The sequence below is a fragment of the Osmerus eperlanus genome, chromosome 1, assembly GCF_963692335.1.
Source record: "Osmerus eperlanus chromosome 1, fOsmEpe2.1, whole genome shotgun sequence".
NCBI classification, from domain to species: Eukaryota; Metazoa; Chordata; class Actinopteri; order Osmeriformes; family Osmeridae; genus Osmerus; species Osmerus eperlanus.
The window spans coordinates 14956067-14976169 of NC_085018.1; the positions used below are offsets into that span (position 1 = coordinate 14956067).

General features: G+C 41.3%; 1 protein-coding gene across 2 annotated transcripts in view; it reads right to left on the minus strand.

Annotated features, from left to right (window-relative positions):
* Positions 1–15094, minus strand: part of cdh4 (cadherin 4, type 1, R-cadherin (retinal)) — a 118613-nt gene extending 103519 nt beyond the window's left edge. For both annotated transcript variants that reach the window (XM_062462410.1, XM_062462401.1), the window contains exons 1-2: positions 14929–15094; positions 13861–13972 (exon numbers count right to left, since the gene is read on the minus strand). In XM_062462410.1, the coding sequence (XP_062318394.1) occupies positions 13861–13972; positions 14929–14985 (169 nt within the window). In that variant the 5' untranslated portion in view covers positions 14986–15094. The remainder of the gene's footprint in view (positions 1–13860; positions 13973–14928) is intronic.
* Positions 15095–20103: the final 5009 nt, after the last annotated feature.

Below are 20103 nucleotides of genomic sequence, written 5' to 3' on the forward strand. Positions count from 1 at the left end.
CTAAGCAGAAAAAAAAGTTGTCAGTCCCAAACCAACAGGTCCAGTCCATGGCCTACATTTAGGTGCGTCACTCCACTGTTTGACTATGGTGACTCTGAGAGCTCATTGTGACTTTACCCCTCAGGCCAAATGGAGTGGCTTAAATTTATAATGGGTTTTGACATGCATGTGTTAGAGATTATGCACTATATAACAGTGACTATCTTAATAATTTAAACCTCTATTCATACTGTAGTTTGAGAATGGACCATATATTTTACAGGCACATGGACACATGTTCATGCATAAGCAATGTGTGGTTGCATTGAAGAAAGAATAGGCAGAGTACTGAACATTAACATTACATTTACATTTAGTCATTTAGCAGACGCTCTTATCCAGAGCGACTTACAGTAAGTACAGGGACATTCCCCCGAGGCAAGTAGGGTGAAGTGCCTTGCCCAAGGACACAACATCATTTGCACGGCCAGAAATCGAACCGGCAACCTTCTGATTACTAGCCCGATTCCCTAACCGCTCAGCCACCTGACTCTCTAAAGTGAAAGAGTAGGCTAAGTACTCATCCAAGCATGGTTAGATTAGGGCAGTGATGCCATCTGAGGTCCATGGTGCAGCCCTAGTCTGTGGACCATCTCTCTGCCTTGGCTCCAGGCTGGCATAAATAACGACATTGGATGCCAAGACAAGAGTTTCAGCCAAGAGGCCACAACATTCATGTTAATTGACTGATGGAGGCTAATCCAACTAAGTCTATGGATAAAATGTTTTTGACTGTGAGTGTCCAAATTCAAGTCATGGGGACGGGCTGAAAAGTGAACTATTTTTATCAAACTATGGAAAAGAGATTTGTAATTAATGTAGCTCTCTCTTTGTGTATAGAACATATACTCTGAATCTGAGTATGTATGTATGTGTGTGTGTGTGTGTGTGTGTGTGTGTGTGTGTGTGTGTGTGTGTGCACACATGTGTGGGAGTTTGCATGAGCATGTGCATGTGTGTGTGGACTCTGTATTGTGTACATGTTTGTTTTGGAATCCTAAGCCTCCTTGAAGCTAAAACAAGCCAACTGAGCACATCTGAGATCAATCACTAGACCAAGCATGATGGAAAGCCCTGTCAGCAAAGGCCGCTGTGGCCTTGATTCAATAAAGCAAATAAAACTAAGAGGCAGAAACATTGCATGGAGGCCCTGGAAAGCCTCGAAGCACGTAGAATGCCACACAATTGTGTCTTTGAGGAAGGTCCCCAGTAAAAAACAAAGAAACGAAAGCGTCTAGAAGACAAAGACAGTTGGCACAAGAAAGGGGCTGAAAGAAGTTTAGGGAGGCTGACAGAAGATGAATTTAGGTTGAGGGAAATAGATAGATAGAGAAAAACGAGAGGAGAGCCAGCGAGGCACGGTGCGACTCAGTGGTTGAAACGACTGAAAGTGAACTCCTCTCAGTCCTGCCTGGTGCTGTTTCATGGCTGCTCCGTCAGCAGAGCGGCCATATCCTGGTTCGATCGCTGCACGGTCCAACCCTGGGAGAACGCACGGGCCACTTAGTGAACTGCAGCATATTGCAGCAGACTGTACACATGATCCAGACACACATCTTTTCCTCCACACCCTAATCAAGGGAAAACCATTACAACACTCCTGTCAGCACTTAACCTTCCTCTCCACTTCAAAGAGCACCCTGCGCTGAGACACTAGGCCTCAGGGGGCCTGTGCCAAGCCCTTGCCCACATCCATCACAAAGAGCACGGTGGGCCAGGGGGCCGATTGAGCCAACTAAGAACTTCCCAGGGTTTCATTTTACTTGATGAACTGGAGTAAGTCTACATGTGTAAGAGGTGATGCATGGCACATCTGCTGTGATGGCTGAAGACAGGACGAGGGCAAAGGGTTGCAGCCCTGAAGTTGCTGGAGGCCCCCGAATCGTGTGAAACATATGCTTCAACTAAGACACAGCCTGAGACGAGTTAGCTCAAGCACAGCCAGGGCATTCTGCGTTCGTGCTTTCCTTTTATGTGGGAGGACATCCTTGACTTCTGCCTTTTCTCTCCTCCGGAAACGTATCTTTGTTATATTCATTTTCTGACCTAAGAAAGCAATTTGCACTTAGCAAGTACTACGGTATCACGGTTAACATTTGGTGCAGCAAATATATTCCATGACCACCACCATCGTGATGTCTAATCTTTCTTCGCAATTTAACCTTCGGGCCATCGGTTGCGAGCAGAATTTTCCTCTCAGGGGCCAGCATGTTGCAAGTTTTCTATTTGTATGATCAAATGGATACATATTCAAGTGAAATAAGAATACATCAGTGTATTCAATGAACATCGGGACAAATGCTGAATCATTAACACTCAGTGATATTGACTTAATATGCTGCCACCAATGTATAACAATAAGCTTTGAGAAAAAACGCAAAGCAGTACTGTAGGGTGTAACACCATAGCCTGCAGCCTCACTACCTCTGAAAAGCAAGATCCATCCCCCACTCATAAATCCTTGTGGAATGGAAGCTGCCTGCTCCTCTACGGCAGTATTTACAGAGACAACCTGTATAACCCAGCAGAGTAATAACACTTAATGTGCATTTATTACCCCGCAGGGATGCATTCATTTGCAGATGGAGGTCTAATGCCAACATGCTTACATCCCCCAGGTCTGACTAGGTTTGACCAGGTTTGATCACACATTTGCAGCTTCCCAATGGCACTTTCATCAGATTCTGTGTATGGCAATTTCTCCTCACATCCCACCTCACTGACCTGTCACTCAACCTCTTGTCTCTCCTAAGGGCAGAGACAAATGGCACAGCGCAGTAATTTGACAGCAAATTGTGGCTAGTTATGGTAGGTAGGTAGTACATCATATATAAGTGGTCTTGTGAATGTTATGAAGGTTATTCCACTCATTCTCAAGTGGGATTTCTTAAGGTCTAGTCTTTCAAACGCTGTATGTTTACTGCAAATCTTATTTTATTTGAAGAATGTTATTCTTTATGAGTCTGTCATGAAAAATAAGAAATTGCGTTGGCTGTCTGGCTGCCATTGTTGTATTGTATTAAGGCAGCGAGATTCAGTGCAGAAGAAAAAATCTGTTCTGTGTAATGCATTATGTAGTGGACATTTTTGACAAGACTTTCTGGGTCCGCGTACGACCACAGTCACATAATACATACTCTTAGCAACCTGCTCCCAATGCTAGCACCTCATCCCCAGAATAGAGCTGCATGTGAATGGATCCTTGGCCTCATCTGCAGTGCGCCTGAGTCCTGCGGGCTGGCAGGGTTCCAGCCCTCTTCTCTCTCATTCAGACAATACATATAGTCACACATCTCACCGCCTCAACACCACATACAATGTACAATATCATCAATCACTGACCCATCGCATAAAGATGATCCAGACACAGCAAAAAAAAAAAATAATTAAAAGTCTCTTTCAACATTAAAAGTAGCATATTGGATAAACATCAATGATTACACAAGGTTTCATGATGTACTGTAACCAGCAAAGACCAAAGAAAATATTTAGCGAGTTGACTAAATTATATTTCAAAATGTGCTTGAAGTTCACAAAATGCAATGTAAATTTGCCAGTTAGGTGATTTAGGGTGCAAAGGGAAGTAAATAAATAATCCTGATTAATAATTCATCAAAATTCATGTTGCTTTGCCTCTGGCCCTGAGAGGGTTTAGAATGCATGTTACTGTATGAAGGCTTTGTGGCAGCTGAGGTAAAACTCTTAAAATCATATATGCATACACCCACAAAAACACCCACACACTTCTGCACAAATAAGTGACAAAAAAAATACAAAAAAACAAATAGCAAACAGCCACTACCATCGTTTCCACATTTCTCACAGCAGATAAAGTCTATCGAGTGTGAAAAGAAGTTCAATCCCAGCCACAGGCTGGAAGATCCACAGAGGGAGAGACCGAGAGAGAGGAGGGCTGAGGACTGCAAATTGGATCTAAAAGTCTTCCAAGAAAAAAAAGGGGAGGATGGGAGGGAACCCAGAGGGGCTGGGGAGAAGGCAGCATGTTACTGGGGAGAGAGGAAGAGAGCAGAGGCAGCTCAAGGCCAGTGGTCCGTGTGACCCCCATCCTGATGTTTTCCTTTATAGCATTACACCAACAAATGAAATGATCTCCCCTGCTCCATGGAATACACCTCTGTGACACACTGTCTACAGCACAGGGGTGTCGGTACCTGTGCCCATGCGTGTGTTGTGAATTCACGAGACTATAAATTGTAATCATTCAAAAGTTGATGACATTTTGAAACCCTTTTACAGCGCCTTGCTACATTTTAAGCAACCATATGAGACTTCAGTAATTTTCTGATATATCGTTCAGCATTATTTTTGCAATACAGTAAGTTCACACAATTGAACAACAATAGTTATTGGTAGTGGCATCTTGAAAGGAAAACATCTGTACTGCCAGAGGGTAGACAGGCAGTTGAAGACAATACCATGCAACATTTAATGGTGCAGCTGTGAACACAGGACAAATGTACTTTCAGTGTGGAGTTCATTCAGTGTTAAAAAATGTACATAATCTTTTCTTCACATGGCTTCAGGGTTACGAGCCTAAAGCACAAAGGCACAGAGGCAAAATAGTATACATTAAACAGCACTTCAGCATAAGCTACAGCAATTTGATCTGTGCTATACCTCGTCTGCTCCAGAAGGCATTTATGCCTTCATAATGATGTTGATTATTGGTCATTCACTAAACTGAAAGTACCAATCCATGTCCTGCACAGTAACAACTAAGGACTGCATACATTACACTGCTATGAATAGATTGTATCTGACCTTATAGAATGAAGCAATCACCATTTCTCAAATCCACTCAAATCTTATACTTTACTCAGTTTGAACTGATGTGGAAAGCCATAATGGTGCCTTGTCAGTCACAAGCACAAATGTGAGAACACGCTTTTACACCTCCACACATTGTTCCAAACTAGCACCAGAACCCTCAGGTTTGAGCTGTGTTTGTACGCTGGCCAAGACGCACCTCAGCATAGTAATAATGAGCTACAGGCCCTAACCCTGCCTCCTCACGCAACAGCACCAGCACAGCACATGGAGCTGGGGTCAGGGGAGAAGGCTGCTTCAACAGACTTTGAGGGGCTGCAGAAACACGAGAAATGCAAATAAGTTGTGAATCAACATTTAAAATCACAAAGCCCACTGGATGCCCATGGAGGAGGCGATAGGGCTGCAGGGCAGCCAGCTCACCTCCTCGCTCCATAATGATGGACTGTCCCAGAGCTGCTGTGAGACATCACCTCTCTCTCTCTTTTATTTGACTAAGGGTCTGTGCTCCCTGAAAAGAACTACCTGTGGAGTTCTATCAAAAGCACAGGGTACACTGTGAAGCGCTCAGTTCCAGCATCTGTTAGGTGACGCTAAATAAATTCAAACCCAGAGAATACTACAGGTGCTGTCTCTTTGATATAAACCATGTTTCACCTACCTAAGGGGCCTTGTTGACATAATACTAATTTAAAATAGGCACTAAACAATACGATGGCTCTCATCCCCAGCATGCTGCTGTAGCTATTGAAAGCTTCTCGGAACATAACCATCCCTCACTTCACCACGGCCCTATTGTAGCTGTAATCATGAAGATGCAGGACTATAAGAGTGCCAGTGGGTTTTTTCAGAGATCAAGTTGCTGTTTATGGCTGTAAGAAACCTTGTTTATTCCACAGGCGGACTGACTTTCATTGTCTTATTGTTGGGTTGTGGTACAGAGTGCAAACGCTGCCACCACCCCCTCTGTCGCCCCATAGCTATTACTTTTATCTGATATTGTAGACAGCTAGAGAGAAGGAGAAGAAGAGGGAGAATTATTGGGGGGGGGGTTGTATGGAGAGAGACAGCGATTGAGGAGAAGCAAGCTTCAGGCATAAAATAAAAATGTATGTTATGATTCCTCTCAAGGTGTGATCGATGCTACAAGTTTGCGTCTTTTTGTCAGAAATATTGAGGACTTTATTGATTTCTCCTTTCTTTCAAACCTAAGTTAGCTACAGTCTCCCAAAAATGTCTGTTTGCCCATGTGACTCTATGATCTAAAGCGTAGGGGTGTCAAAAATCAAACGCAGTAAGCAGGAATGAACAAACAACCAAAACACAAACCACTATATTTAGTGGGACTGGGGCTTTTCTGGCATGGTAATGCTGTGGTTTCTGTTTGAATGTAGCCCATGGCTATTATAGGCTCATGGGTGATTGCTCTTCCTGTTGCATACCAAACACTGACATCTTCGGGAGGCCAAAGTCCCACACTAAGACACAAAAATAGATTCCATTATCTGCTTTAATTTCTATGTGAGCAGGCTGACTGGGACAATATGGAGGTCAACAAACAGATGATCACACAGAAAAAAACAATTTGGAGGTCAAGGCTAACAGGGTAATGGCAGCATTTAACATTTGCACAGTAATCCACAGGGACCTCTGAGTCTATGTGGAACCGTATGAGTGTGTATGTGTGGGTCTTTGTGTGTGTGTCTGTGTGTGTATGTGTGTTTGTGATTGGGACAAATGAATCGTAAAAATTGCAAAATGTTTATCAAGTAAACACATCAGTCAGTCACGCTTTATTTGGTTGCCATTCTTTCAAGGAAAAAGCTTCACAGGGCAGTCAATGTTAGAAGGATGGGGTCGAATGAATCCTAAACTAAACAAACAATGAGAGAATTAATGAGAAATGTATTATCAGTTCTTCATCCTGTGGATGTATATTAAGTGTGTGTGTTTAAATGTGTGTGAGGCTGCGGCTAGAATGTGAGAATGGGGCTCCTCAGTGGCTCACTGGGTAGAGGGGGTACTATTTGGACTGAGGTCTTAATGCAGTGGACTGGGTGTGATTCTGGTCCAAGCCAGTTCATGCATGTCTACCCTCTCTCTACCCCTGCCTTTCTTGTCACTAATTTACTATCTATGAAATAAATAAACCGTTTTTTAGGGTTAGGGTTAAAGTTTAGGGCTAACCGTAAAGTTATATGAGAACTCCTGACTGAGTTTTGAAATGGATACAAAAGAACATAGGAGTGAAGATGGTCAAGTATGACATCATTTTATAGACACTGTTCCATTCTAAGCACTCATGGCAATATCTGGTCCCTGAAGAAACTCTTTATTACAACAGCTCAGATCACTGGCACATTGGTATTCTTTGGTTATTGAATGCTGACAAATGTACATTTATAAATGGTCCTTCTGTGGAAGGATTTAGGAAATATGCTTTTCAGTGGATCATATTAAATATTTCTACAAGCCAGCAATAAACATGTCTGGGGAGGCAAAAGTTTCCTTTCAAACCAAATTTTATTGTAAGAAAGAGCAACAAAAATGTTTCCACCGTGTGACCAAAACAAGATTAAACGCACCGGCTCCCTCTAAATTCCAATGGGTGTATAGAGGAACATAAACCCCTAACCAAACAGAACCCATCAATGGGTGGACCGGTACTCATGCATAATGCAAAAGAGAGGGGTGAGATTCAAATTAAATAGCAATGAGGAGGCAAGGAAATAGTTCTCAGTGGTAGGGATCCACACTGCATGTGTATGTGTGAGTAAATTACACACAGCAAGCTTTAAAGATCAAACTATACAGCAAATTGATACAATCAAATTTAAAAACAGCACAGCCATGGGAGGTGCAATTTCTCTTCTCGTATGGCCCCATCTTTCAACCAAAATGTTTTTTGTACCTCAAGGCACACTGACCTTGCACCTTTTCCAAGATCCAAAAACCTTTGCCAAGGCCAATCAAAACTGTTGTGAAACCAAATGGTTTCTTTCTTAACCTTGTACATTGCAAAATGTTACTGAATATGTTTTGGCTGTTTGGCAAACAGTAAACAAGTCCTCAAGACAAATAATTTGAAAGCAAAATGTGGAATTAAAGTACTTTGGTTTAGACTACCAAAACAGATGGTCAGGTTGAGTAAAGCACAGGAGAACATAATGCTCTGAAAAGAAAAATATAACAAAACTGAGACAGCAATTGTATCTATCTACCACAACCGGCAAAGCTCCAAAATGTGGTATTGATATGAAAAACACAAAAACCTTCTAGTTCTAGGCATTGGAAATACTGAATGGAGATGGTAAAATACATCCCCTCTTTATAGGTATTGTATTTGATGGACATGTCTGTAAGTTCTCCCTCACATGGAGCTCAGAAAGTACAGTAAGAGGTCTGCCCAGTACCCCCCTCTCACCAGAACCCCCCTCTCCCTCCTCCCCTCTCTCCCATGCCTATCTTTTACTTGCTAATGAGGCATGAGATTGACAGCTGGATTACTGGGATGGTTTGTAATCCTTTAATTTCTCCATTTAAGATAATCACCCTCTGGAAGGAGCACTGCCTCCTCTTCCTATGGCTCATGTCTGTCTCTCTCTCTCTCTCTTTCTTTTTCTTTCTTTCTATATCCTCCTTTCTCTCTCATTCGTTCTCTGTCTCTGTCCCCCTCATGCATATGTTAAGGGAAAAACAATTGATGACAACATGACATAACAAGCACACAAACACTGTGGTGCAGAAGACACAGAAGTCACAAAACAGTGTGACATGCTACAGTATGCCCACAGAGCCCCAATGGTGAGTACACACAAACACACATGCAGTACGTAACAGAAATAAATCCCAAAACCTAAAAAAACTATAGATGACTAACTGCAATTTATAATACTATATCAGAGATGAATGAGACCATGATGAGACCAGCGACAAAAGACCGGCAGTTCTGTGATTGGGGACCGTCAGGGAACTTTGTAATGTTAAAAGGCAATTTGAGATTTCAGTATTTTAATTAATGAGAAACAAAACCCTATGGTTACAGAAATACATGCTACACACACTGGCTCTCCAGAGATGTATCTAGCAGTGGCTCAGAGAAGTAAATGTGTTGAGCACAGCAAGACGTAAATCATTTTGATTGGGCGATGTTTTCAGCTCCTCCAGATCTGGTGACTGGGGATATGAGTGCTGGGGAACACGGGGGTAAAGTGGCAGTACAAGGTCAAAACGCCTCGACCATAACTCACCAATAAAGCGAGACGGCACGCCACCTCAAATCCCTGACTCGGTACGGAGAAGGAATCAACCCTGCTGTGTCTCCAGGTCCATATGCCTCTTTAGGGTACAGTACAGTGTCTCTTAAATTGTATGGTAATAACACAGTACAACACACAAACCAGTTGATAAAGTGTCAATAGTTATGAATTTGTCAATAGTTCAATAATCATTCATAACTAATGTCCAACCTCCAGTAGTAACCTGCTGGCTGGAGCTGCAGGAAGTCAGGGTTGAGAGACTACTGTGGAACTACCACCCGTGTGTTTTCAAGTGAAGGCATTGAAGGCTTGAAAGAAGAAAGCGTGTCTCTCCTTTCAGCTCCTTTTATAACCAAAAAAGTACAAGATGATAAATAAATGAATAAACAGTCTAAGTCAGTGTAACTTCCACCCTTTCACATGGAGCCTCAATTTGTATTCAGATGCATGTAAATCCTGGGGCTTAAGGAAGGGTAGAACCTTAGTAATGAACTGGTTGATGCAGGGTTACACACTGTTAAGAGGTGAAACAAAGGTGAAACAGAGTTTTCCAAGCATTAAAATGATTCATTTCTGGAGCTAGTCTTTCAGGACTTAATCAGGACCTGCGATCTTTATAGTGCACCCAGATGTAACATTCTCACGCACATTGATTGTGAGAGGGTGGTCAATTAAGAAAAGATTTTCATTAACATTGCAAATAGCATTCATGGATTACAAGCTTCAACAACCAACACACACTTTAAAGGAAGAATTCTAATTGTGTCAGCACTGGTGACTGTATATAGACAAGCATTGACATTTGTGATAAATTGCTAACCTGTAGGCATCTGAATACTCACAATATTTGGTTCAATTCACGGCAGTTAATCATACCCTTAGACAACTATCTCTGTGAACATGTCTGTGAAAAACATGGGCAAGTAACCACTTTGATCAAGCACATTCATCACAAATAACAACGTATGAACAGTTGTGTGTGACATTTCCATTCATTTGTATTTTTTTGAGTGGGGCTTTTGAGGCTTTTCACACAACCGTACAACTAAATACAAAAATACTATTTGTTTATAAATCTTTCTAAAAGTCAGCACAGCCATGGGAATATCTAGAGGTATACAGTGAGTATACAGTGAGTGATCTGATTTCCCGGTATAGTCGAACCTCACTGTGGCTATTATGTTAGGTACGGTGGTGTTACATAGCATAGACGTTCAATGGGCCCTTCAATGTTTTTGCTGACAGCTATGGCCCCCTAACTTCTCTACCTCTAGGGAAAGAAAATAAGTGAGAAACCATTGTGTGTACTGTGTATGCATCTTGGGTGGCTCGGATGATGGAATAGGCTCACAGTGGATGTCATGTTGTAGGGAGTTTGAGGCATATAGGGCCGAGTCTAGCGTTTGTATGGAGAGGAGATAAAGAGAAATGAGGTGGCTCATCCTCTGTACCTGTATTCTATCAGCTCCCCACAGACAGCCGGTCCTGGGTGGAGAGATGAAAGGCTCTCCGGAGGACAAGAGAAACAGAGTGAGTCGAAGGGAAAATGGCATCCTGCTTATCAAACGCCTAGAATCGTAATCCCCTTTTCCCAGGGTTTGGACATACTTATAAGAGAGCCGCTGCCTTGGAGTGAGAGGAGGAATCTGAGATTCTGTACAGTACAGCACACACCAGCAAGGCTGTTTAAACAAGATAGGACTTTCTGTTGGATATTTTCCAATATGATTGGGGTCAGTTGGGTCTGAACTGCTAAGTCAGGTGCTCGATGACTGATGAATCTTACCGGACTTATACCAAATCAGATAACAGCATTTGAGTGTAATTCACTGTATGGTCATCTCTACAAGGTACAAACCAAAAGGAGACCGTGCTCTTTGACAACCGTAAGCAGTAGAGGGGCAACTATATGAAATACAAGCCTTGGGGGTGTATTGAAATAAAATATATAATAAATATTGTTTTCGAAAAAGAGCCAATCCTGTGTTTCCACAGGGTATGGACACTAAGAGGTCAGCTCCTTCAAAGAAACACAAGAAAACACAAAGTTTGGATATCAAAACAAGAGTATTCTGTTTGAAAGGATTGAGAAGTGCATGTTGAAGTTCACAAAGCACTGGCTTCAATAAAAAGTACGCTTGTCCACAGAACTGACACTTCACTTGTGGTGCTGTCACCCTAAAACCAAGTTGTCATGGCCTCTTTCTTGTCACCCATCATGCAGAAGACTTCTATTCCTTTCTTTGGGTCCTGTTATGTCCAAGAATCTAAGGCAATCAACACTAACTTTTGTATTCCATATAGAAGTTACCCTTAACTTTAACATGACATCGCATGGAGCCGTAAGCACTAACCAAACCCTGTCACATAAAAATGTATGTTGCTACCCATCTCTAGCTCACCTCTCTAGCTCTAACATGTGTGGGGCAAAGGGTAAAACTCTTCACCAATGTATTTTTGAATACCAGCTGACAGCTACTTTTAGAGCAGCTATCCTGAAGGAACTACAGTTCAATCTCTTTGTGCTCTACCCCCTTCTCCTGCCCACGTTCCTGGGTGTCTGTTCCAGCTCTTAGACCGAGGTGATGGTTTACACAGCGATGTGCAATCACCGGAATATCCCTTTTCATGGCTTATCTGGCCGCAGCAGGGATCTGCACGGAATGGGGGCTATGTCTCAGGCCGCCTGCTTGCCAGCCTGCCTTAGATTTTGCTCCAACTACCTGCTAACACAGAGAGAATCATCTGCATAGAAGCATGAACTAATTCATCCTGTTAAACTTCGGGCGGCCCAGGGATTTGCTAAACATTAGCTAAACAAAGGCCTTTTATTGCGACCATAAACTAGCAGCGTAATAGCCTGTTTAACCTATAAGACAATAGATATGACCTACAGAATTGAATAATCAATCCAATAAAGCGTAAGGATGACCTTCTGATGCTTTCAGATACGTATCTGAAAATGTAACTAGACAAATCAGGTCTGAGGCCATTATGTTCTAAACAGGAAGTGAGTTCAGGAAAAATAAGATAAAATCCATTTAAGCAAAGGTAAGTTCCAACACCTACGCATAACCCGTAACACAGAAGTGTATGCAGCCAGTGACTTGGGCCTCAATGGTCAAACAAATATCTAGCACGTTTGCAACAATTCTCCCTCCTCTCTCCGGCCTTCATTTGTTTCCTTGACAATGACGGTTCTGGGTTATGCACTCTGTGTTGTTAGTATGAAAGCGTTTCTCCCTTTTCTCCTTTGAAAACAAGCCCTCTGTCAGGCCAGCCACTGCACATTAATCATAGCATGACGACTTAAGCTGCTGATGCTGATGTCCCTCAGAGTGGCCAGTAGGGTGGACAGCGCAGCACACAGATTGATTTTCAGAAAAAGCACACAGACAAGCATAGGAGGAGCCAATGTAACATAAATATCACAGCAATGGTTGCTGGACAATGTTGACCGAATCAAAAGTATAGAGTGGTGAGAAGAAATACTACTGTAGCTTGAAGAGATGGGAGCCTCACCTTGCACAAGCGCTCATACACACAGCAGCACAGGTACACCAAACAAACACACACACATTCCCCCGCCCACACACACACACACACACAGACACACACATGCACACGTGTCACACATATACACATCAAACACACCGACACAAACACAAACACCAAGGCTCTGTAGATGGCCTATCTGCCCAGATGCATCACAATCTGTCAACGTTGTTTTTGGCTTGGGTCACTGAGGACACCATAGCCAATTTCCAGACAGGCAGAAACCTTCAACCCCATGCCTTTGGGCAAAGTAGCTCCCTATTGACTGCATGTGCATCCTTGTCCGCCTCCTAAGTAACGAAATAACCACCAGAATAATACACTTGTTTCTCTTTCAGCCTAAATCTTTTTTGAAAAGCACAATGATAGAATCATTCCCCCAGAAAATAATATCACAACAGCAAAGACAGACTGAGTTTTGGGACCACTAACCATTTACTGTTAGAGAGTATAACCTGTGTTCACAACCTTTGTCACATTTTCTTTTCTACATTTTCAATTATAAGAATTTGAACATTGACATGTGATATCCAGTGTGTGCTTTGATGTATCAAGAAGTTTTTTTTTAAAGCGTTTAAAAAGTGTTTTTTCACAAATCCCTATTAGATTTCCAGACTATGGTGAGGAGCTACAGTGTGTTGGAAAACAGCTCATTTGACAATGCTGAAGAGCAGCCACACAATAGAAATGCTGGCTGCACTGAAAAGAAATTGAGCGAATGAAAAGAGAATTGAATTCTCAGAAAAATATAGAGAATAAAAAGGAAAAACGTATTAAGGAAGATATTGGGAATAAAATAAAAGCTTTCGGCTCCTGGTCGCAAACACGCAGAGCAGGAGATACACAGGCCATTTAAATGACTCTGCTTTGGCGAGCCTCCTGCTTAAAGAACCATTTATTGAAGAAGAAGAAAAAGAATTCTGCATAAGCCGTTAAATAGGGGAGCTATGATTGAAAATGCAATTCATTTGATGGACCTCTTTCATGTTATTTTGATGGAAGCATTACATGGTATCCCAGGTTATCCGAGTTATCATGGATGGAACCCATTACATCACACATCACCTCATATGCTCTAATCTTATACTTCTGTTTTTGTTCTGTCACAATTTCTGATTTAATATATGTCAGCCCCTCCACACACACGCTCTGGTTGGCTTGCGTCTATGGAAGTAGAGAAGCCTGGTCAATAGATGAGATCCACAGCCTCTGTGCTTACCTTTGAGAATGTTGTGGCCTCGCAGTACATCCCTTGAGACAATCACTGTGTAGAAGCTCTCAGAGAAGCCTGGTCTGCAAAGGGGTTTGGGCGGCTGGCCTGCCTTCATCCCCTGAGGAAATACAAGCAGGGCTGTTAAGCATTGGCAAATTGACTTGCGGCCACAGGGCAACAGGATGATCTTGCAGGCTTCCAGACTGTTATTGAACCTGGGAGTCCTGAGACGGGGACTGGTGACGGGAGTAGACGATTTGCTTTCGATAAAAACTGGTGCAAATGGGTTATAGTATTTTAGAGTGCATCACACAGAGATAGTTGCTCCACTGGCTACTAGTTTATTGTAGTGGAGTGTTGTTTGCATAGATGCACTTATACTTTTCTACATGGATGATGATGATAACGTTGATGATGGGAGTGATGAAAGTGATCGTAATTTTGCAAGAAGGGATCACCATCACAACCAACTTTTGTTGCGTGAAAAATGTAAGAATTAATCTTTTATCTCACCGTTTCTCTTAGTCTGCATACGATTTTGCTATCGGGTAAGCTATTATTTGCTGGGAAAAAAATGCTAACCTCGAAATAAACAAGAAGTTTACGGTTTAGGTAGAATCCAGTGTCTGAAGCGTGGATAGGTGCTTCAGGTGAAATTTTCAATAATCTGAAGAAATAACATCTAAACGTTCATTAAGTTCGTAGTGACCAACTGAAAGAATGTCTTGAAACCTTTGACGAAATCCTCTGCAATATTAGAACGCATAGGACAGCTGCACATCATTCATTATAATACCGTTCAAAACGTTTATTGTTGAGTTCATTTCCTTGTTCACAGGCTACAATAAAAATCGTCATACGTCTTCATAAAATGTAATGATAGATCAATCCTTGTTTAATTTGCTGTAAAATGTTACAATGCTCTCATGTTGCCTATAGCGCATTGCCACTGCAGGGTAAAGTCATCACCGCCACATTTCAGCACCATACACAGCACAGCAAAGCCCATGTAACGACCACACTTGAGTAGCCTACTAACAGTTTTCAATTAAGAAAATGAATAACCAATCTTACCAAAGATGTGCCCATAAGTAAGGCGAAAGCCAATATAACAACGCAGCCAACATTCATCTTTGCAACCGGTCAGGATAAGGAACGGAGACTGAACCAACTCGCCTTCCACGCCAAATAGTTATTCCAGGAGCACTCTTTTTCTACAAGCAGATTAAGCGCAGCGAATCTACACAGCAGAAGTGCCGCTGAACTGGAGGTGCTGTACCCTGTACTAAGAAGCCGGTGCTTATGGGATGTCAGCGTCATTACAACTCCTCCTACTGCACGGAGGAGAATGCGTATAGTCACTATAGCTCTCTCCCTGAAGCTCGTGTAGCTCTCTATCAACTTAGGTTAAGATCATGCTTCAAAAACATGGAAGGAAAACATGTCTGACAGAAGACGTTGGAGTTCTATTTCCATTTTAGAAGCTGTTTAGCATTGTTTTTCTTCACGAGTCTATTTCTTACCTCGGTTACGTTTGTCCCATTGATCTGACGTAGACGACAAAAAAAATGTAATTACTGCTGCAGTTTTGGATTAATGGATTAAACAGTATTGAACTTTTGTAGATATAATATAGGTATAGTAGTTCTAATTAGGACTCAACATTTTACATTTGCACAAAAACCTTTATTACTATTACTAAGCAATGTCTCACTGGCAATAATAATTTAATACCATCAAATAGGAAATGACAGTACAAGAGCATCCATCATTTTACAGCACAGCTTTCTGTTACATAGCTTCTATCTTAGCCATTCCATGTGTTTATTCATACACTAAACATATTGTCCAATGAACACCTTACAGCATGTTCTCTAGCAATTAATCATTGGGCCTATGGCATTCATTTAATCTTCTGATAGCTATGTTCATTATATTTAGCCAGATATGGTGGTCTTGAATCACTGTTCACATTCCACAACAGGAAGTCTTGATTAATGCCCAGCTTTATAAAAGCCACATGTTTTGGTCCATGTTATTCTATTCCAACGTGAGAATAAAACTGTACGCAGGGGCAGCAGTGCTTCAATCTACCTACTCTCCTTCAGGCCTGGCAGGATGCCCATTCTGATGAAAGATAATCAGTACCTGAAGAATAACACTGATCTGTAATGCCACATCCTAGCTTTATACAGTTCCTTACTGGGTTCCACATCCTTTATGGAGATAGACTATGTACAATTAGCAGGACCTGGGAAGGAGAGAGTTCCATCAACTTCCATCAACGACTGATCTGAAAGGTGTTTGCAGATATACATACAGCAATAACAACAACAAAATGAAAGCAGGAACACATGTCTGGTTATAACAGATAATGATGCAAAATGTTGTTTTTATCTCATAGGTCAAAAAGGTTGTAAAGTGACTTTGGAAAGATGGTTAAGGAACCATCTTGTGTAGCTTATGTACACATCAGGGACTTCCCTGTCTGCTGCTGTTCCACTCGCAAAAGGAATGTTCCAGAGCACAGGCCTATTGAACAGAACAAAACAGAAATACCAGTCTTCCTCTGCAGAACAAATACAATGATATTCATGAAATTACTGTTTTGCTGAATTACAATCCAAAGCACAGCCAGACTGAATCACTGCTCAATAGATTCTGTTGCTGCGAGGTACTCTTTCTGTTTCGGAACGCAAGTAAATTATTCCACTCGAACATTGAGCATTTGCCTAATAAAAATACCATCTGGACACTTGAAGTGAATTGGTTTAAGGCCATGTTGAATTATTAAACAAATCTCACCAAATGGGTCCCAGTTCACTTTTTAAAACGGGAAATAAGTTATGAGCACCATACCTTAGAGTCAAAATGTTCTGAGATTGCACAATACATGATAAAGCAGCATTCATTCAAATGCCTGAGGCTTGTTCAAAGGTAGAAGTAAACTCAAACACTCCAATGCAGGTAGTCTTTAAAATGTTCACGTTACTCAAACTAAATATTTACCACTACAGTACATAGGCTCCCACTTAACTATTTTGTCTGTGGCTACAGCATATGGTACACAAATGTACTAGCTCTTTATGTAGTTTTGAAAAGTGGTTTTCTGTATTGATTGTCGATATGACAGCTTAAGGTGCTAACCTCCCCTATGTAGCTTACTCAGATGTCAGCAATATATAAAACCAAACAGATAACCACTATAAACATCATTCAATAAATATTGATACAATAGTAGGGGATTTATCATTCTGACAGACAGACATTCTCCAAAAATATGTTCATGCTTGAGAAGAAATATTAACAATTATAATGAAATAATTTCACCCTATATTTTACTGTCTAATCTGGTGCTGATTAAGTGATATGGTAAGTATAGGTAATATATTGTAAGTGATAATGTCCAGTGTTCTACTATGCTTAATAATACACCATAAAGTATAGCAACACAATGCTTTTACACTATACTGTACACTGTGCCCAGAGCAATCTTTGAAATCTCAAACAGCAAGAAGAAATGATTTGGTAGTAGGTCAACTTTTAAGTATGGATAACCATGGCTATCAGCCATAAGTAACAATGCAAGTTAGCAGGATGCTCTCCATTCAGGGGAGAAAGAGCTTCACTCTCCCCTGCCTTTTGACTGCAATTTCAATATACAATAATTGCCTGATAGCCCTATGAGGGACTGACAGTGATGAATGATGTTGGCAGTCGTTAGATTTTCATTTGAACCATAACATTAGAATCTACTCCGCTTAATTAACCTTTCTGTCTGTTTCCACTTGGTGGGGTTCCTTTGGCGCATGAAGGAAAAGGCAAGCACTGCCACTGCCACTGCCTCAACTTATTAAACATACAATTTACACTCTCTGAGGTAATATTCTTCACGCAACTTGACATTTGTTTTATAGAGGTGTGGATATATGAGAGAGAACACACAGTACATGTCCAACTTCACATTTTTTGAGTCATGAATAAACATTTATTTTCAAGTTTATTTTTGCCTTTTGAATGGGCTTTTGAATGCAGCCTCAGCCAAGTGTGACCACGGTCTGTAACTACCGTACGTGTGTTAGTTGTTGAGTCTAACAAAGTATTCATTTGAAAGCACTCTTTGGACTTGAGGCGTTGCACATGCTATTCTGAATGGGAAACTGATTCAGGAATAATACAGCTTACTTTTTAAAATGAAAATGCAAACACAGCATTTACATGACTGCATACTATACTTGGATATGGGGAGGGTTAATTAATAAAAGATGCAGTCTTGAGGGGGGTTCTGTTCAATAACAGCAACGGCACAAGTTCTGTCTTACAAAAAATGCAATAACGCACAAAACTGTCATGTGAATAATTCAGAGGCAGAATGCATAAATAGTGGATTAAGCTTGATTTAATTATGTCTGTGTGAAAGCCAAGCGTGGCATTAAACAAACAAACGCAGGCAACCGGAATGAAACGCCACCGTGCCCAAGTGGAGAGAGCTGGCAGAGGAACCAGGAGCAGGTTCTACTGAGATCAAACAGCACACAGGCAGACCCACACCAGCGGCTCAGGACTGGTCACCCTGCAGTACTAGTTCAGGAAGCTCCAGGTGTAGCACTGCATTCTTCATTATTTCATCAAATATGTCAGCAGCGGACTAACATCTCCTGGAGCTTGTCAGCAGTGTAGCAATGTGGCCTGTATTGATTTTTTATGTTCAGATTTTATAGAGGGAATAAAGCATATAGCATGTACAGAATACTGGTCCTGCCACCCAAATACTGCTTTGAAAATTGAGGAGTAAAGGGGGCCTCACCCTTTCTAAAAATCTATCATGGACACATCCCAGTATCCCTGAATACATAGGCTGTCCATTGTTTAGGCTAGGTCTTTTTACTAATCCTTTATTTTGACAGCATCGTTTATTGGGTCATGAAAACAAATGTAGTCTCATTTAGCAAGAAACAGTAACAAATGAACTGAATACAGAGCTATTCTCCTGGCTATTGAATTCAATAAGAAGAATGAACAATGATCTCAGTCCCTAATGTACCTCCTCTAAATCACAGGTTGTGAGTCCAGGCCGCATGCAGACTTGGCAGCCAGACTAGAAACACCCTTTGAATCCTGAGCCATCATCTTTCATTACAACAGACTTCTGAAATCTAACCGGTGTTCTCACACCAGACTTCATTTGATTGTTACATATTTGTGGATTATATTTATATTATTACCAAAGGGACACTTTTGCCTTCCTTAATGCAGTGTTCAATGTGTTCATCTGGAAATTGATGGCTTCATGTCCCGAGAGCAGCCATCATCTCCTTGTTCTCAGGCAGCATGTCTTATTGGCTAGACTGTTAAAACTCTATCTGTGGCTGGGTGTCATACATCTTGGCCTATTTGAATTAGCACTGCCCTCTGTGTCTCCTTCCAGGTATAGATATGAAATATTGACTCTCATCTGGGGGGCCCCTTCAGCTATTTCATGACCAAAGTGCTGGCACAGCAAAGTGGAAAGGGAAGGAAGGAAGGATAGAAAGAGAGAGAGAGAAGGTGGGAGAAATAGAAATAAAGGGCAGCAGGCAGAGAGAGAGAATGTGTCAAATGAGATATTGGGTAGGTGAGGTTGTGGAACATAATATAGAGGTTGAATTAATGAAAATGTTAAGGAGAAAATAATGAATGATTCAACTACAGACAAATAAAAGTTTGCAGAAAACAGAAAGAGACTGTAGCTGGTGATTTTAATTAGAAAGTGAACAGTTACCAGTTTGAGGGTGTGACAAGGCAGTTAATTGTCTACAGTAATTACACTGCGGTCCTTGTGTGTATGAGGGAAAAATTGCACAGCATCAAGTCTCAACATCCGAAACACAAACAGGAAGCACAGTTGCTGTGTAACAATCCTGGGAAAACATACACCTCTGTCATTAAGATCTTAACGCTATGAATAACTGTCTGGGACACTTTCTTTTTCCCATTGCACATTTAATGGCATAGAGGGTATACCCTGAAATACTCCCCACAATGGTGGGAGAATAAAACATGAAAATACAGTATGTTTCTATGCAAAAAGATGGACTACAATGGAGAAAGAAATAGAAAGAAATAGATATTGATGTGACTCATTTATCTGAGAAGATGCAAATCATATAGAGTAAATGACGGAGAGTAAACAATATCCCTTAAATAGGACGGAATCATTTCACTGTTATCGGTTTAGCGTTTGATGGAAGGTGCTCATTTTGTAGTAGC